The sequence below is a fragment of the Panthera tigris genome, chromosome C1 (genome assembly GCF_018350195.1).
Source record: "Panthera tigris isolate Pti1 chromosome C1, P.tigris_Pti1_mat1.1, whole genome shotgun sequence".
Lineage (NCBI taxonomy): Eukaryota > Metazoa > Chordata > Mammalia > Carnivora > Felidae > Panthera > Panthera tigris.
This window is the reverse complement of record NC_056667.1, coordinates 19560297-19577105: the sequence shown is the minus strand read 5'-3', so window position 1 is coordinate 19577105 and position 16809 is coordinate 19560297. Positions and strand designations below refer to the sequence as shown.

Here is a 16809-nt window from a genome sequence, read left to right as displayed (position 1 = left end):
CTCTAGGTTCCTTTCTCCCCAGAAGGGCTAAGCAGATCCAGTGGAGGGAAGGCAGGCTCCAGCTCAGCCTCAGCTGGTGCAGAAGGGCCTCATGTGCAAGCGTGCCACGAGCAGGTCCCTGTGCACACAGAGAACCACACGCACATGTGGCCACTTCCCCAACATTCTGCACAAAGCCACTGTGCCCAAACTGGCAGAACTGCGGCCACGAACCCACTTCCATGACACGCCCATACTTAGGATGCTGGAACCCAGGCAGGCAGCCACATGGCGCGGTCACATTACCGACAGGCATACAGATGTGCTACACTCACCAAGCCGGGCGTGTCAGGACACTATCACATGCATGTGAATCAGGAAGTGACCCACCCACACTGTTTAGAGAAACGCTGGTCCACACAGTTATGCATATGCCAGACATACACCCACATACGTGCGCAATCATACACAGAGGTGCCACACAGGAGACGGCCCGACCGACCTGCCCGTGGGACCACAGCCTCAGACAATCCCATCTACCAGCCTTGCTCAGACCAAGGACTCAGGCCATATCAAACAGACACGGTGTCAGTGGAATGGGACATTTAATTGTCTCTAAGGGACAAGGAATGCGGGGCCTTTGGCAGAGCCCTGGCTAATGGAACCCACAAAGGTGCCCATCAGCCAGTGCCAGGCAGGGTGGCAGCCTCAGGGCCTGGCTGACAACAGCCAGCACTTGGGCTGTTGCTTAAGACAATTTCTGAGACTAGTGGGTAAGGAATGTTGCCTTTGAATGGGAGAAGAGGGGGCTAAATTAGAGAGGGGGAGGAGGGGGGCTTGGGTTGCGGGGAGAGATTCCAAGGTCGGAAGGCTAGGAATGACAGGGAGTTGGTCACAAGGTCCTTCATGGCCGGCGGTGGCTGCGGGGGGACGTGGTGATGGAGTCCGGTGGGCTCAGGCCAGTTTCAGGAACTCCTGCAGTGTGTTTTGTTCCACAGCCTCCACGAAAAGCTCATAGTCCTAGGCGAGGGGAGGGGAGAGATGGTCAACCTGAGTGCTGGTGTTTTGTCCCAGGTCTGACTGACTTCTGAGTCAGAAGTCCTACACTTCCCCACTCCCAACCCCCGGGGTTCATACCCCACAGTACTGGTCCCCGTTGACAATCTGGGGTGGGGTGGCCTTGGGGTTGCCCGCCAAGGCTCGCATCTCATCCCGCAGGGCGTTGTCCTGGGAGATGTCCACTAGCTGGTACTGGATGCGCTTCCCATCCAGGATGCGGGTCACCTCGCTCTGCTGGGACTTGATCTGGGGGTAGAGGGCGGGCAGGGGTTAGTGAGCAGGCTGGAGGATTTACGGGGGAAACCTGGGCAGAATGACAGGGACTGTGGCCAGTAGTTTTTGTGTCCCTCCACACCCTGGGCGAGGGTTCTGGCCGCTAGGGAGTTAGGAGGATGAGTCAGGTTTGCAGCGGGGCAGGATGAAAAGAGGGACCACCATGCGGAGGGGAGTCAGAACGAAGGGAAGTGGGATAAAGTTCAGTGGAGAGAACCTGGAACTCGGCGAGGGGAAGGCAGGGCAGGCCTTGGTGGAGGCAGGTTAAGGGGCCACCCCTGCCTAGGTACACACAAAGTGGGGGAGAGGAACAGCACGATCAGGACGTGATCGGGGTCGCAGGGGGGTTGCAGAGAGTGCGTGTCCGAGAGATGGGATGGGCGCGGGCAGCTCGTCCTGGGGCTGCTAAGGATCCAGGATGCCCAACGGAGGGGTTCAAGGCACAGACTCGGGGCCCGCGTTGGGACTCGACCCAGGAGGCCGAGCCCCGCACCTTCTCGCCCCCCGCTCCGCCCTGGGGGCGGGTCACGGGCGCCGGGCCGTAGCGCCCGGACTCCGCCGCCTGAGCTTTCACCCGGGGCGTGCACTCACTTCGCGGGAGCCGGTGACCGACGTGCTGTAGACGCGCAGGCCGCTCATGCTGCGGGTGGACTGGCAAGCCGACAAGCGGACGGATGGCTGGCTGTAGCGGCAGCCGCACGGCCTGGAGACGACGCCGCCGCGCTCGGGAGCGGTTTCCTTCCTGCTCTGCCCGCGAGTCACCGCTCTCAGGACCAATGGGCGGCGCGGGCAGGCGTGCGGCCCGGGCGGAGCCTGCGCGACCCCGCCCCGCGCGCCGCTGCCCCCTCCCCTCCCCCTCAGTGACGGGGCGCGCCGAGGACCCCAGTGCTGCGCGAGGCCGTCCCCTCCCGCGCCTTCCCTGATCTGGGGTTCGGCGTGAGGTGGGGGGAGGGGGCTGGTGGCCGGAAAGGCCAGGGAGGGCCTGGGTGACGGCTTGGCAAAGGCCTTTTCAGCGTCGCCCGGGTTTGCTGCACCCAGCTACCCACCCTCAGTGCCACGATAGCACGGCGCAGCTGGAGCTTTGAAGGCTTGGGCTGTTTTGAAACCTACAGTTCCTTGGCTAGGGAATCTTGCTCCAAGGGACCCCTTCCCACAGTCCCCGGGTGACACTCACACATGGCTAACCCCATGGCACACCAAAGCAGGGACAGCCCCTGCTGGGAGATTTCCCCACAAGTTCCTCTCTACTCAGGCAAGTCTAGACAAGGAAGGGTGGTGGCCGGAGACAGGGCCACACCCTCAAGGCACCAGATGGAGGCCAAGGTAAGAGTTTGCTAGCTCTAGAACGGGTGGAGGCAGCAGTTGGTCGGGGACTCCGGGGAGCCCGGCCCGCCCTTGTTCAAGATCCGCAGCTGGTCTCAGGGTGGCCCTAGCTCAACTCCAACCCCAGATGGCATTCTAAAGCTGCTCCTGCTCCCAGAAAAAATCCAGGGGGTGGAGAGACTCATCAGCCCAAATCGGGCTCAGCTGTCTGTCTGGGGTTGGCCAGGACTGCCCTCACAGGCCCCCCACCCCACCCCCGGGCTCAAATAGCAGCCCAGAAAGACCACCTTAGCTCCGTGAGGCAAACAGGGCCCTGCCTGGCTCCAGGGAAGCCACTTCCTCACAGCAACCTAGAAGCAGACTTCCTCTCAGAGACTTACTGAAACTCTTTCCAACGACAGACTTGCTCAATGACTCAGGGCAGCTTCACCCAATAGAAAGTAGTGTCAGAAGAGATCTTATTTGTCCCCATAGAGAACACCAGAGGAGCGGAAGTGGTAGAAACAGACGAGAGGCTGGACCTGCCAAAGGTCCCTCCTTGCTGCTGTCTGGGGAACTTGGCTAAACACCCGGGCCTTGGCTCCAATAAGGCAAAATGAGGGGTGGAGTAAGGGATGGTGATAATGGTGATAGAAAACTGAGGAGTTTGTTAAATATTTTATTTTGTAATCAAAATAGGCAATACAAACCAGTTGACATAACAAGGATTCATATAAATAACTGCTTATAAACTTTGAGGAAAAATACCCGTGAGCATGGTGGCTGGGCTCCCAACACAGGGTGGAGACCAACCAGGCAGCTCTGCTTTTAGGAGGCAGGAAGGAGCCCAGAGGCTGAGGGGATGGCTGGGTGGGGCTGCTCTGAATGGAAGGGATACATCACTCCATAAATAAGACACAAAATTGTAAAAACACTTAACGAGTCTCATTCAGACCCAAGAATGAGGTCCAGGATGCTTCTCTGACAGCTCAAAGCTTAGCAACAAACTCAGTGGCTGGCTCTGAACTGCTCAGTGCTCCTCCATACCCTTACAAAGCCTTGGCTTGGCCTGGCTCCAGATCTAGAGGAGGCCTGGGGCCAGCCCAACAACTGGATACAAACAATTGTGTTCTGAGATGCTCCATACATGAGGAGGCAAGAGAAAATAGAAAGCACAGGGTCCCCAAAGGCCCCAGAGAAACAAAACCCACCAAATACGGAAAGCTAGAACTTAGAGCCAAGCTATACCGGGTACTCTGAACTTTCAAAGGGGCCCCAGAGCAATAAAGGGAAAAGACCCTGCCCCTAAACAAAAGAGAGGCACAAATCAGGACTGGGCTCTGGCCTCAGCCCCAGGAGGAGGAGGTGAGTAGCTTGACAGTTGCCCTGTGGCAATATGAGGGAAAATCCTGCCCAAACCCAGAACCATAGAGAAGAGTTTACAAGGGGGCTACCTGGATGGCCTGAGAACAAAGGAGAAGGGAGCTGTGCTAACCACATGGCCAGGGCCCCATGGGACAGAGCAGCTGGAGAATGGGGTATCCTGTAAAATGGCATGACAGCTCAGATTAAGGAGACCTGGATATAATCCCTAGGCCAATTCTAGTGGGTGCTTTGCTAATAAACAGATCACCCTGAGGCATCTGTGAGAACAAGAGTCCTGAGGAAGCAGCAGTGGGACCAGGCCAAAGAATACCCCGAAAGCCAACTGAGACCCCAGGCAGGCTAGCCGACTGGTCTGAGAATTCTCACATGGCCACTGTGACTGGTACTCAGCCTTTCCAGTGGACATCAGCAGGACCAAAGTATGGAGTGGGAATGAACGTGGATCCATCCAGAGGATGGAAAAGGGAAGTGAGCAGCCTGTTTACCTTTGACGTCAGCCTGGGGCTGGGAACAGTCTGTGAGGACTTATCAGTTAACCTGCAAAAGTTAATTAGTAACTCACCCTCAAAGGGTAAATCAGTATGACAGGACAAATGCAATCCAACAAGGCAAAGCCAGTGTGGGGCAGGGCAGGCACAGTTCCTTAATCAGCCCTTGGCCCCAGATGCAGGTTCTTACCCCCCTCCATCCCTTCTCTCTGGGAATAGCAGCAAATAGGAGGCAAGAGATTGTCAGGGCAGGACCTGCAAGACTGGGCTCTCAGCAGACCAGATCTTCCCTGGGGAAACGGAGTCTATGCCACCCCCAGCATTCCTCACTGAGTGACACAGTTTTCTCCCATATCCTGGGCATATCTGTCTGACATGGTGGTCCTTAAGTCCTCGATGTCACGGCGCAGCTGTTGAACCTCTTCTAGTTTCCTCCTGATCACATCTGGCTTCTGCAAATCTAGTTGAATCCCTGGGTGCTGTGCAGCTGGGGAGAAGAGCATTTCAAGAGAATGTTAGTGAGTCAGTTAGGAGATGCTTTCAATGGAGGGGGTGGTATGGATATGCAGTACTTTGAGACCCATGGTCTTAAAACACGTTTTTAAAAAAGTAGATGGGGATAGCGGGCTGAAAACTTGCTAAGGGCCATTTTCTGTTTGTCCCGCATTCAAGTACCCATTAAGGATGACTGCTTCCAAAACAGATTCACTGAGTATCTACTTTGCAAAACACATAAACTCCCAGGGGCAGTGACCAGGTCTACAGAGCCTTGATCACCCAAAGGATGGGAAAACTGGATGGGGGTGACAGAAGAATGAAAGCCACTCCCTCCTGTGTCCCAGACTGGCCTGAGGACTCACAGTGAATGCCCAGGAGCAGGGAGAGATTGGGGTCATGGCCCTGGGCCCTCTGGGTCACAATGCTACAGACAGCCTGCAGATCTTGAAGGCAAGTGGCCAACTCCTGGTGCAGTTCAAATGCCAGCTGGGCTGTATCTGGTGAAGATGGAGACCCTGGTTGGGCTTGACGCAGGTGTTCCTGGAGTGTCAGATTCTTCTCGATCAGGTCCTGGTTCTGTACTGAAAGCTGAGCAGACAGATGGGCAAACACATTAACCCAAAGCCCAGGGAAGGGCAGACTATTTATACATGTACGTGAACACACGAGCCACAGGGGATATTGCCCCCTCCCCACCACTACCAACAGGCTTAGCACTCCCCCTATTCCCAAAACTGGGCCTAAGTTCTCCTGCAGGTAGGTCAGGCCCATAGGGTTCCAGTACTGGAGTCTCCCCAGCAGACTCTGAGTCATCAGCCTCCAGGTTTCTGTTCAGGAACCAGAGAAGATACTCCCGCCCCTCGGAACTCTATCTGAAGGCAGTCCCTCAGCCAACTCTGTTAACCAGGCTATTAGAGGAGGCTTAACGTGAACTGTGAAATCTGAGGAGACACTGGTTTCAATCTCTCCCTGCCACCCTGACAAAAGTGGCCACCAGCCAGCCTGATCAGAGTGTGTCAGAGGAATAAAGGGGGCAAGAAAGACAACAATACAGCTAGTGGCCACTGGGTGGGGGCCTGAGGGAGCTAGGAACCTGGAGGACACAGCACTGGAATGTGCCCTGCTTGCATTTTTACACCTTCACCTCAGTAGAATCAGGCTTTTCTACAAAGACCAGCTATTCATGTATGCCTGTGTCTCCTTCTCTCTCTCTCCCTGAACAGCTTAACCCATTTTCCCCTCCCTCCCTCTATTCTGTTTTAAAAACACTGAATAGAGTTCTTCTTCCAGTCCCAGCCTTTCACGTACACTGGGCCATGTGACAATCCCAGCTCTGAGAGACTCCTTCCTAGGTCAGTGAACTTGGTCACCCCTTGCTGACAGCTCTGTATACTCCATGAGGACCACCGAGCTCTCAGTCTTCTTGAACCCTTCCTCCCCAACGCCACAAACCTGTGGCTAAAGGAAAACAAAGGGAGAGAGACTGACTTCTTGCATCCAAAACACATTCCTGGGTAAATATGGCCTAAGATGGGATTACGACCTTTAACAGAAAGGATGATGTGGCGTCCCTTTCTATTCTTCTGCCAAAAACAGTTGTTCAGCAGGGACCTCTCAAACATGAGGGCTCTTGTGGGAGTAGGGATGGGGAAGGTACACTGAGAAATCAGGCTTGTGGAGGCAGTACCACGAGGCCCAGATGCTGCTGCTCACCTCTTTCACAGCTGTGCGAAGCTGCTGCAGGGCTGTCTCCCTCCGCTGGGCCTCCTCTTTCAGGGCCTGGCTTGCTCCTTCTTCCTGAGCCACCTCCTGCTCTAGGCTCTGAATCCCAGGGCAAGGAGTGGTAGGATTGCACATGAGGAGTAACAAATCTGGTTTAGACCATGTCACCTCTGGCCTGGACTATATGGTAAAGCCCCACCCCGCCCATACACGGCTTAGAGATTATCTTAGAAAAGCCCTGATCTGCTACTTCCCTTTGAAACCCTCCTATAGTTGCTGACCAATTAGAGGTCAGCTCCTCAGCAGGGCATTCCAGACTAGTCTGGCCCTTACCTACTTTTCTAGCCACATCTCTTTTCACCTTCCACACAGCCTCTACTCCAGCCACATCAAATGACTGCACAGCCTTCATTCCCAAAGGCTCCAGCTCCAAACTTGCTCACTCTCCTTCCCCTTTGTCTAGGCTACTCTTCTGCTCCATAACCCAGGAAACCTTCAAGGCCCACCTGAGCCTTCCTTAATCCGCAAATCAGATTCTATTAATCCTACTCTCGCCCTGCTACTCATACTTCCATCGTGGCTCGAGTACACTTGTTGGCAGTGCACATGGTTCCCCCCCCCTCCCTCCATAACTGTCTTGAGGGCAAGAAATGTCTATTCAGTTGAGTTCAGTACTTATTGAACACTGTGACAGGCACTGAGGATACTGAAAAGAATACCAAACAATACCAGTCTTTGAGGAGCCCACAGCCAAAGCCCTTGAGAATACTGTGTATTAAATGCTTCTGACAGAGATAAGGGGTAGGAGTGCTCCCACAGTCACCTAATCTAGTTAGGAGGGAGAGGGGGAGAGGGGGAGAGGGGGAGAGGGAGAGGGAGAGGGAGAGGGAGAGGGAGGGAGAGAGAGAGAGTGTGTGTGTGTAGGGATGGTCAGGGTCAGGGAGAGGGAGGTATTTATGTTTGTTATTTTTTGCCTCTCATTCTATTCATTCCAACTCCCCTCCCCCAATTTTGAAACTTATTTGAATAAAGTATTTAAAAATTTTCTGAATTTTCCCATTTTGTATTAATAAAAAACTGCCAAAGGAGAACGTCTCATCACCATGAAATACCCAAGGTGACAGTTTTGAATCTGCTTGATTCCAGCAAATTCATCTGATATTTTAATTTGCCTGAGAAATTTCATCATGGGTAAATGTAAAAGGTGGGGCTTTTTTGGGGCGTCTGGATGGCTCAGTTGGTTGAGCTTCTTACTTTGGCTCAGGTCATGATCTTGCAGCTCATGAGTTTGAACCCTGCATTGGGCTTTGTGCTGACAACTCAGAGCTTGGCACCTGCTTCAGATTATCTCTCCATCTCTCTGTCCCTCTCCCACTCGCGTACTCTCTCTTAAATATAAATAAAATATTTAAAAAATATATATATTTTTTTTAAAAGTTGGGCTTTTTCAACCTTTCTGAGAGCTGAGGGTTTCAGGGTATGTATTTGAGACACATTAAAAGCTCTACTAGGAACCTGGGATTTTAAATGGATATAAACACTCACTAGGCTTGACTATCTTCTTATAGGACTTGAAATAGGGGAACTAGACAGACACAGCCCAACCTACATGATGGCAAAGGCAGGACTGCAGCTTTGAGCTGCTCTCAGAGTGAGTGGATTTCACAGTTTTGATGAGAAAACCTCTTTTGGAGTCCAAAGAGAACCTGAGTGCACCTGCTTTACCTAAGGTTTTTTGGAGAACCCAATTAAGGACACCTCCCTACTCTGGCCCAAAATAGAAACCAGGAGTTGTCTTTAGTTTTTCCTTATTCTCTAACCCCCTACATCTTGTCAGTCACTGATTCCTCTTAATTCCACTTCCTAAAATTCACTTGAATCTGTCCCTCACAGCTTCTTCTCCTTGCTATGCTGCCAGGTTCCTTCATCATCTCTCACCAGGATTTCTGCAATAATCCACCAGCCTCCAGCCTTGTTTCTCTCCAAGTGCCAACCTTTCCACACTCAAGCCTGAGTTGCAAATCTGACTACCTCACACCCAAATTACATTCTATTCGCACTGTCAATATGGAGCCCGATGTAGGGATTGAGCCCATGAACTGTGAGATCATGACCTGAGCCAAAATTGAGTTAGACTCTTAACCGAACGAGCCACCGAAGCGCTCTGTGTGCTAGTCCTTCTATCTGGAATTCTAAAACCAAAGTATTCAGCTCTTCTTTGCCTAGCTAACTTTTCCTCCTTGTTCCAGGCTCATGATCTCCAGAAACCCTTCCTTAACCTGCCCTGCTCTCACTGACTCTTCTATGCTCCCCCAAAGCAGCAAGGACATTGTTCTCATAATACTATGCTAAAACCTCTTCCCCACAAGATTGTAGGCTAAAAGCACTGATTGGGTCTCATTCTTGCTATACTCCTAACACTGAGCAAATTGTATGACACAGAATACAGAGTTGGCCGAATTCTAGAGATTCCATCAAGTCCTGCTCACCGTGTCATAAGGACACCAGCTCACCTGTACTTGTGAACGCAGCTGATCCATCTTCTGTTGTTGCTTCTCCACAATCTGAAAGGCAAAGTTATCAAGGAAGGCTATAAGCACAGGCTGATGGTAAGGTCAGAGGGCAAGAGGCTACATCAGGATCTATGGTCTATTAGTGCCACTGTGGCTATAGCCAATCAATAGTGAAACCAGGGTGAAGGCAATTTAGCTCTACTTACAGAAAAAAACCCAGATTCCCTATCCTAGCTAGCTAGCTTCACACTTCTGTACTCTACTCACAAAGAGGTTTAAACAGGAATGTAATGTGGACTATGACCACTACTGGGATGAAGTGGGGAATTCACTCTGATAACTGTGGGCCAGTAGAATAAACTTTATATATAACCAGTGTACATTTTGGTTCTTTAGTAGAGGACAGGACCAAAAATTCAGTTTAATGAAGTCTGGCCTATCCAGAGCTGTGATGAATGCTATTATTTATAGCTTTGGTCACAAGGCTGTTCAAGGAGAGACCATGAATAGGCCATTTCCTGTCCTTTGAGACCTCAGGTATTCTCTGAACCATTTCTGGGGTTTATTTATTTATTTTGAGAGAGCAAGTAGGGGAGGGGCAGAGAGCGGGGGGAGAGAGAGAGAATCCCAAGCAGGCTCTGTGCTGTCAGCACAGAGCGCAAGCGGGGCTCAATCTGATGAGCTGAAAGATCATGACCTGAACTGAGATCAAGAGTCGGACACTTAAACAACTGAGCCACCCAGATGCCCCTCTGGGTCTTTTTTTTTTTTTAACCTACCTATCAGTCTCACTAATAGGTTTGGACTCTTTCTTCTCTGCTAAATTAGGGCCACTTTGCCAGTTAGAACTCTGCCCAATGCAAGAGGTTCTGTGTGGGGCCTAAGCCATGAATGAAGTGCACCAAGCATCAATGTACCATTTTGGAGCATCTAGCTTGGATGTTCAAAAGCATATCCTCTCCTAATTCTGCTTGCCTGTTGTAAGAATAAATATCTAAAATGCAAACTTATTATGCAGGGATGACTTCTCAGAAAAGAGAGGAAAGTTCTGGGTAATGCATCTTAGGTGGCCCAGGGCCAGAAATTCATGGTTCCTTCCCAGTACACAATCTTCTCTTCCTTCTCAGCCTGCCCTCTATTACAGCCTGGACACACTCAGTCACCTTTCGGAGGGAATCACATTCTTTCTGCCAGGACTCCATTTCCACTTTTGGACCTTCTCCCTGTTGGGCTGGACCTTCTCCACTGGCCTCCTCCACACACTGCTTATCTTGCAGGCTGAAAGACAGTGGCCTCTTTAAGAATTTTGAAGTCAGGCAGATGTGGCTTTGACTCCTGATTCTATTATTTATTGTACGTTTGGGGTAAGACACTCAGGCCCTTCCAAGCCATATCTGGGGATAACGTGTTAGGTCTGTTGTAACATAGGGTGTACCACACACAAGTTGCCTAGCGTATGTTAGTTCTCTTCCCTAGAGGCCAGCATCTATCCACTCTTCCACCAATTCTCTACCTGCCCAATGCTCTTTTATATTTGTTTTGATATTTAAAAATAAACACTCATCACATGTATTTAGATTATAAAAGTCATACATGTATACTGTAGAAATTTTGGAAAACAAAATCTTTTTTTCTTGGCACACATAGTCTGGGGCAGGGTCAACTTTGACCCCAACCTCTCTTCTGACTCCAACCGAAGGTCTCCTCCAATGGATCCCCACAATCACTTTCATTATGGCTCATCTACTGAGACAAACAACAGGGTCACTATGGTTGAATTTGGGATGAGAAATCCAATCCATCCCATTAGAAACTGGATTTGGTCCAAGAGGCTGTCGAAACACAGCCATCACATTTTCAGAAACTGCAATTGATATGGAAGAGGCTCTCAAAATACCCTGAGAGTACATTATGGCATCTTGTTTTGTTCCTAGAACCTGTTGTGGCAATCGAGAACAATCCCTAGGGCTGAAGAGAAACAGATGTTCCTAGTAGCCTTTAGCTTACAAGGTTCAAAATGTAGATCACCCCCCACCCTCCACCCTTAACATCAGGATCTGCTTTTGCAAATATACAGTTAACTAATTTCCCAGTATATAAAGTGGTTCCTTTCGCTCAACACATACATACTCAAGGATTACTATCCATTATTATTATTATCATATTATTATTATTGTTATTATTATGCCAGGCACTGGGTTGGACCTTCTAAAGGATACAATGACAAACCCCCACTGCACTACTACACCCTCCACTCTCCATCTCAAAGACCTATTCCTTGCCCATAAGCAGCTATCCTATTATTCATATTCCAAAGAAACGAAGCTCAGAAAAGTAAAGTGGTTTGCTCTAAGTCACACAGGTAGTAAGTAGGATAGACCTAACTCTCCACTCCTTTCCTCAACTACACAAGGGTATTTATTTACCTATGTCTACTGGAGAATTCTGCTCCTCTCTGTCTCAGGCTTTCCAGTTGACCCTCCTTCTCTCTGCAGGCTGCCTGGGTTTCCTCCAGCAAACTCTCCAGCTCGGTTACTCTCTCCTGCAGCTCTGTACTCTTCAATTCAGAATCCTTAAGCTGAGAGACAGGATCCCATACTTACGGTCAATAAGCCAAGGAATACTGCGTATCTCAAAAAAATGTGCAGTCCAATTGCAAATTGGACAGATGTGAGTCTGGACTTGACTCCTTTGGGTTTTTCCTTTAGGAAGCCACAGGGTAACTGCATACAGCAGAGGCTGAGGAAGTCCCCCGCTTGGCCACTCCTTGCTAGCCCCAGGTATGCCCAGACATTGCTGCTACCTGCTGGCTCTGCTTCTGATGATCTTCCAGGGTGGGCAGGTCAGCCAGGTAACGCTCCAAGGTCTCAATACGCTGCTGCTTCTCCCGGTTCTGCTCTGATTCCTTCTGACATTTCTTTTTCAAATTATTGATATGTTTATCACGACCCTTGACCTAAGGAAAGAAGTCAAGAATCTGTCTCCACTGACTCCTCTAGGACTCTGAACATCACCTTTTTTTCTGAAATGACCATTGTCTCTGCCCTTAGAGCTGTAAATGTCGTTCTACTACAATGAAGACAGGGAGCTGTTCAAATTTTGCCATTTGAAATTAGGGCATAAACTGCAGAGTTAACACACCTGAACTTTCCAATCAAGGGTAGGGAAGAAGGGCTCCTTGGGGAGTTTTTAAAAACTGGTAGCACTTCTACATACAGGCATACCTGGGTGACACTGCAGGTTTGGTTCCAGACCACTGCAATAAAGTGAGTATCACAATAAAACACGTCAAATGAATTTTTTGGTTTCCTAGTTCACACAAAAGTTATGTTTACACTATACTGTAGTCTATGAGGTGTGCAATAGCATTGTGTCTAAAAAACAATGTACATGTCTTAATTAAAATATACTTTATTGCTAAAATATGCTGATCATCATCTGAGCTTTCAGCAAGTCTTAATCACAGATCACAGGTCACTAAAACAAACATAATCATAATGAGAAAGTTTGAAATACTGCAAGAATTACCAAAATATAACACAGAGACATGAAATAAGCAAATGCTGTTGGAAAAATGGCACCAAAAGATTTTTATCAAGGCAGGGTTGCCACAAATCTTCAATTTGTAAAAAATGCAGTATTTGAGACACACGATAAAGTGAAGCACAATAAAACAAGGTATGCCTGTAATAAAGAATCCATCTGGTTTTTGTCCTGGGGTTCTGGGAAAAAACTTCTATACTCTTAGGATTTCCCAAACAATAGGAGCATCTTTGTTATTCATAGTGGTCTGGTCTGTTCCAGTGAAATAGGTAATGCTTTCTTCCCTGAACAGAACATGTGATTTAAAGCTAAGCAATCACCTGGAAGGGCTAATGAGACTGTAAACCTCTTGAGAGGAGGAGCTGTGTCCATTTTGCTTATTATTATAGCCCCCACACATAAAAGCCAGAGCTCAGTGCTTGGCACAAAGTGGGCACTCAACCAAGATTTGCTGAATGTACACTTTTTCTCCACTATTATGGTTTTTTCTTTGGCTTATGAAAAAAGGATGCTAGAGAAAGCAGAGAAAAAGTAAGGCATATCTACTGATGTCAAAAGGAGACACAGACCTAATTTAATCCAAAGGTAAGAAAGTACTAAGAGTGGATCCCTGAAAATCAGCCAAAGGCTTTATCCCAGGTATAATCTCTACCCTTTCAAGCTCTAAACCAGTGAGTCTCACATTTTAATATGCATCAGACTCAGCTGGGAAACTTACTGAAAATGCTGATAACCAACTCTGAATTTAAAAAAATGGTGGATTACCCAAAGACCTTTATCTCTTCTTCTAAAACATCTCTCAAATGACAGGAAGGAAATTAGAGTACTAATTTTAAAAAGCTAATAGAGGAAGAGATAAAAGTATATGAGAGATTTCAACGTGTTTACAGAAGATGAAAGTGGACAGGGGATAAATTACTCAAAGAGTTATAACCACAGTGGGCATTACAGACAATTTGGAGAACAATGTGCCCTTCACACCCTCCCAGTACTTCTCAACTCAAAGCACCAGGTACATCTGAGGCAGGTATCAGCCATAGATCTGAAAAATAGGGCACTCACTGGAAGTCTATATACAGGTTAGCTGGATACCATTTTCACCCTAAGTTTCCCCAATAGGAGACTGCAGATTTATTCTCCAGAGAAATCAGAGAGATTCCAGACTCAAGGATATCAGTCACAGCAGAGCGTGTAGCACTGGGTTGCAAGGAAGTATAAGTAAAAATCTATATAGAGAACTGTGGGACTCTAAGCCTAATCTCCTTCTCAGTATTGAGATCCTAAAAGCCAAAAGCATTCCTGTCCCTAGCCTCAAAACTAGGCAGGAGGCTGAAGATTCTTTTCTGGAGAGAGTGAGGTAAGATATTCAGATACTAATATTTGAGGGTCCTCGAGAGAGAAGGTAGTCCAAGTCTGATCATCCTATAGTGAACTCCACCAGTCAACTATCACGAAGCTAGAGCTTCTATCCAGTTTTTAAATACTTCATTCTTAAACATAAGTGCCCATTCATTCAAGGATCACTAAGCCTCTGACATGAAAGACACCAAAACAAAACAAAAGGTTCTGAAAAAAACAAGAAACAATACTATAAGCAGATGTAGACATGCCAAAATTATAATCAGTATTATCAGAGAGAGAAGATATTGCATCCATGAGACAAAACGAGCAAAAATCTCAGGAATATACTCAGAAATATAGAAAAAAGAAGAGTTAAGGGTAGAAATCTTTGTGGAGTGGAGCTGGGCACAGAGCTACTAATATTTATTATAAACATATTGGTATTTTATTATTTTAACTTGGATACACGTATTTTGATTAAAAGTTTTTTTTAACAAGCCTCTAAGTCCTTGCTATACCAGTGACACCAACATCACCTGGGAACTTGTTAAAAATGCAAGATCCCAGGCACACCCCACCCCAGAATTACTAAATCTGGATCTGTATTTTATTTATTTTATTTTTAAATTTTAATGTTTATTTATTTTTGACAGAGACAGAGAGAGAGCATGAGCGGGGGAGGGACAGAGAGAGAGGGAGACACAGAATCAGAAGCAGGCTCCAGGCTCTGAGCAAGCTGTCAGCACAGAGCCCGATGTGAGGCTCGAACCCACAGACTGGGAGATCATGACCTGAGCCGAAGTCAGATGCTCAACCAACTGAGCCACCCAGGCGCCCCTGGATCTGTATTTTAAACAAGATCACCCAGTGATTCTTAGGCGCATTAAAGTTTAAGAAGCACTGATCTGGTTGATTTTGATGCAAGTGGTCCAGAACTAAACTGGTCCAGAACTAAACTAAATTATTAAACTGGTCCCCCAAGAACATCTGCATTAGAGCAAACTGTGAACAGAAGCAAAGATTTTAAATTGGCTCCTTCTATGATGACCAATCTTGGCCTAAGGCAATTCTTTGTTTTGTTTTTTAATGTTTATTTATTTTGAGACACAGAGAGAACACAAGCAGGGGAGGGGCAAGGAGAGGGAGGGGGAGGGGAGGGGGAGGGGGAGGGGGAGGGGAGGGGGAGGGGGAGGGGAGGGGGGGGAGAGGGGAGAGGGGGAGGGGAGAGAGGGGAGAGGGGAGAGGGGGAGGGGGAGGGGGAGGGGGAGGGGGAGGGGGAGGGAGAATGAATCCCAAGTAGGCTCTGTGCTGTCAGCACAGAGTCCAACAACACAGGGCTTGATCTCATGAACCATGAGATCATGACCTGAGCTGAAATCAAGAGCTGGATGCTTAACGAACTGAGCCAGGCACCCAGGCGCCCCACTCTAAGGCAATTCTAAGAGCACTAGCACAAATGTAAAAATTCCCAAACTGGCTGCACACATGGAATTCTTCTCTACTTTTTAGGCAGAATAAGGAAAAACCAGGCTGAATGATATAAATTTACTACAGGTGTTTAAACACTTGCAACAGTACCATCTGGTATGACTGCCCAGGCTGGTTTTCTACCCAAGCCAGCTGGGGGCCTATCACGACCTGGGGTAGTGAGGGACTTTGTGGTACTTTTGTGGAGATAAGCAAAAAGGAGAGGTGCCATTTCCAGTAGACCAGTCCTGCATGAAAAGTCAGTGTAAGATCTCACCCAGTTGGCTCCTCCTAGTTCCAAGAATGGGGGCCAGAAACAGCTTAGGGTTTGACAGGAGAGGGCTGACTGCCAACTCCTTTGTGAATTAGAGAGCTACCAGCTCCTTAGCTCACCCTTTCTTCCTGTTTCTTCCCCTCCTCTGAGTGCTTCTGCAATGCCACTTTGAGTGATTCTCTGATGAGCTGGATTTCAACTTCTGAAGCAGAGAGTTTCTTTTCAAGCTCCATCTTTTCTTTGCTTAGGGCTTCTGTCTTCTGTGCAAACTGTGCACGTAAGAAAGTGTTCTCTCGCTGCAATTCCTGCATAAAGATTCTTGATATGTGACCATTCCTTACCCTTACAGCCCCACGTACTTTACTTATCCTCAGTATTCTTTGTGGTCAAATATCATCTTTCTCTAAGAATTTCTTTAAGTAGTGCTTCTCACAGTGTGGTTCTAGGACTAACATCTTCAGCATCACCTGGGAATTTGTCAGAGATACAAATTCTTGAGCCCAACTCCCAGCCCACCAAATCAGAAACTCTGGGGATAGGGCCCAATAATCTGTGTCTTAACAAGCCCTCCAGGTGATTCTGATGCACACTCAAATTTCAGAATCACTGCCTTAAAGCAACGCCTGAGGTGCTAGTAGTAAAATGGAAGGAACACAGGATAAGATCTCAGAAGACCTGTGCTCAAGGCCTGGTCCTCCTCTATTTTCTACATGACCTTAGGCAAAAATTCTTCCTCCTTCTTGAGCCTCAATATTTTCATCAGCAAATTAGAGGACTGAACTAGATTTTATATAAGGGCCCTTCTCACTCTAACATTCTGATGCCATAACATAGAACACAATCTTAATAGGTCCACTAGGTGGCAAAGCCAGTACTATAATCTGTCTAATACCCATCACTCAAAAGCTCATATTGCAGAAGAAGCTTGGTCAACAAAGCAAGATTTTTTTTTAGGAGCCATTGC

General features: G+C 48.2%; 2 protein-coding genes across 7 annotated transcripts in view; both read right to left on the bottom strand.

The window, feature by feature from the left end:
• Positions 1 to 567: 567 nt before the first annotated feature.
• SH3BGRL3 (SH3 domain binding glutamate rich protein like 3) lies at positions 568 to 2982 on the bottom strand. 2 transcript variants are annotated; one of them, XM_042995493.1, is made up of 4 exons: positions 2922 to 2982; positions 1903 to 2053; positions 1117 to 1284; positions 568 to 999 (listed from the first exon to the last, which is right to left on the bottom strand). In XM_042995493.1, exons 2-4 carry the CDS (start codon positions 1948 to 1950, stop codon positions 934 to 936), a joined length of 282 nt encoding a protein of 93 aa, XP_042851427.1. In that variant the 5' UTR covers positions 1951 to 2053; positions 2922 to 2982; the 3' UTR covers positions 568 to 933. The 2 variants fall into 2 exon arrangements, with proteins under 2 accessions (XP_042851427.1, XP_007078215.1); XM_007078153.3 differs by lacking the exon at positions 2922 to 2982 and having other exon boundaries at positions 1903 to 2097.
• A 296-nt stretch (positions 2983 to 3278) lies between these two features.
• Positions 3279 to 16809, bottom strand: part of CEP85 (centrosomal protein 85) — a 29857-nt gene continuing 16326 nt past the window's right edge. For 3 of the 5 annotated variants that reach the window (XM_007078154.2, XM_042995490.1, XM_015535715.2), the window contains 8 exons: positions 15965 to 16150; positions 12024 to 12176; positions 11647 to 11798; positions 10384 to 10498; positions 9221 to 9271; positions 6699 to 6806; positions 5348 to 5573; positions 3279 to 4974 (listed from right to left, as the gene is read on the bottom strand). In XM_007078154.2, the coding sequence (XP_007078216.1) occupies positions 4814 to 4974; positions 5348 to 5573; positions 6699 to 6806; positions 9221 to 9271; positions 10384 to 10498; positions 11647 to 11798; positions 12024 to 12176; positions 15965 to 16150 (1152 nt within the window). In that variant the 3' untranslated portion in view covers positions 3279 to 4813. Of the gene's footprint in view, positions 4975 to 5347; positions 5574 to 6698; positions 6807 to 9220; positions 9272 to 10383; positions 10499 to 10813; positions 10964 to 11646; positions 11799 to 12023; positions 12177 to 15964; positions 16151 to 16809 lie in introns of those variants that run through there. The other 2 variants (XM_042995492.1, XM_042995491.1) reach the window with 2 other exon arrangements.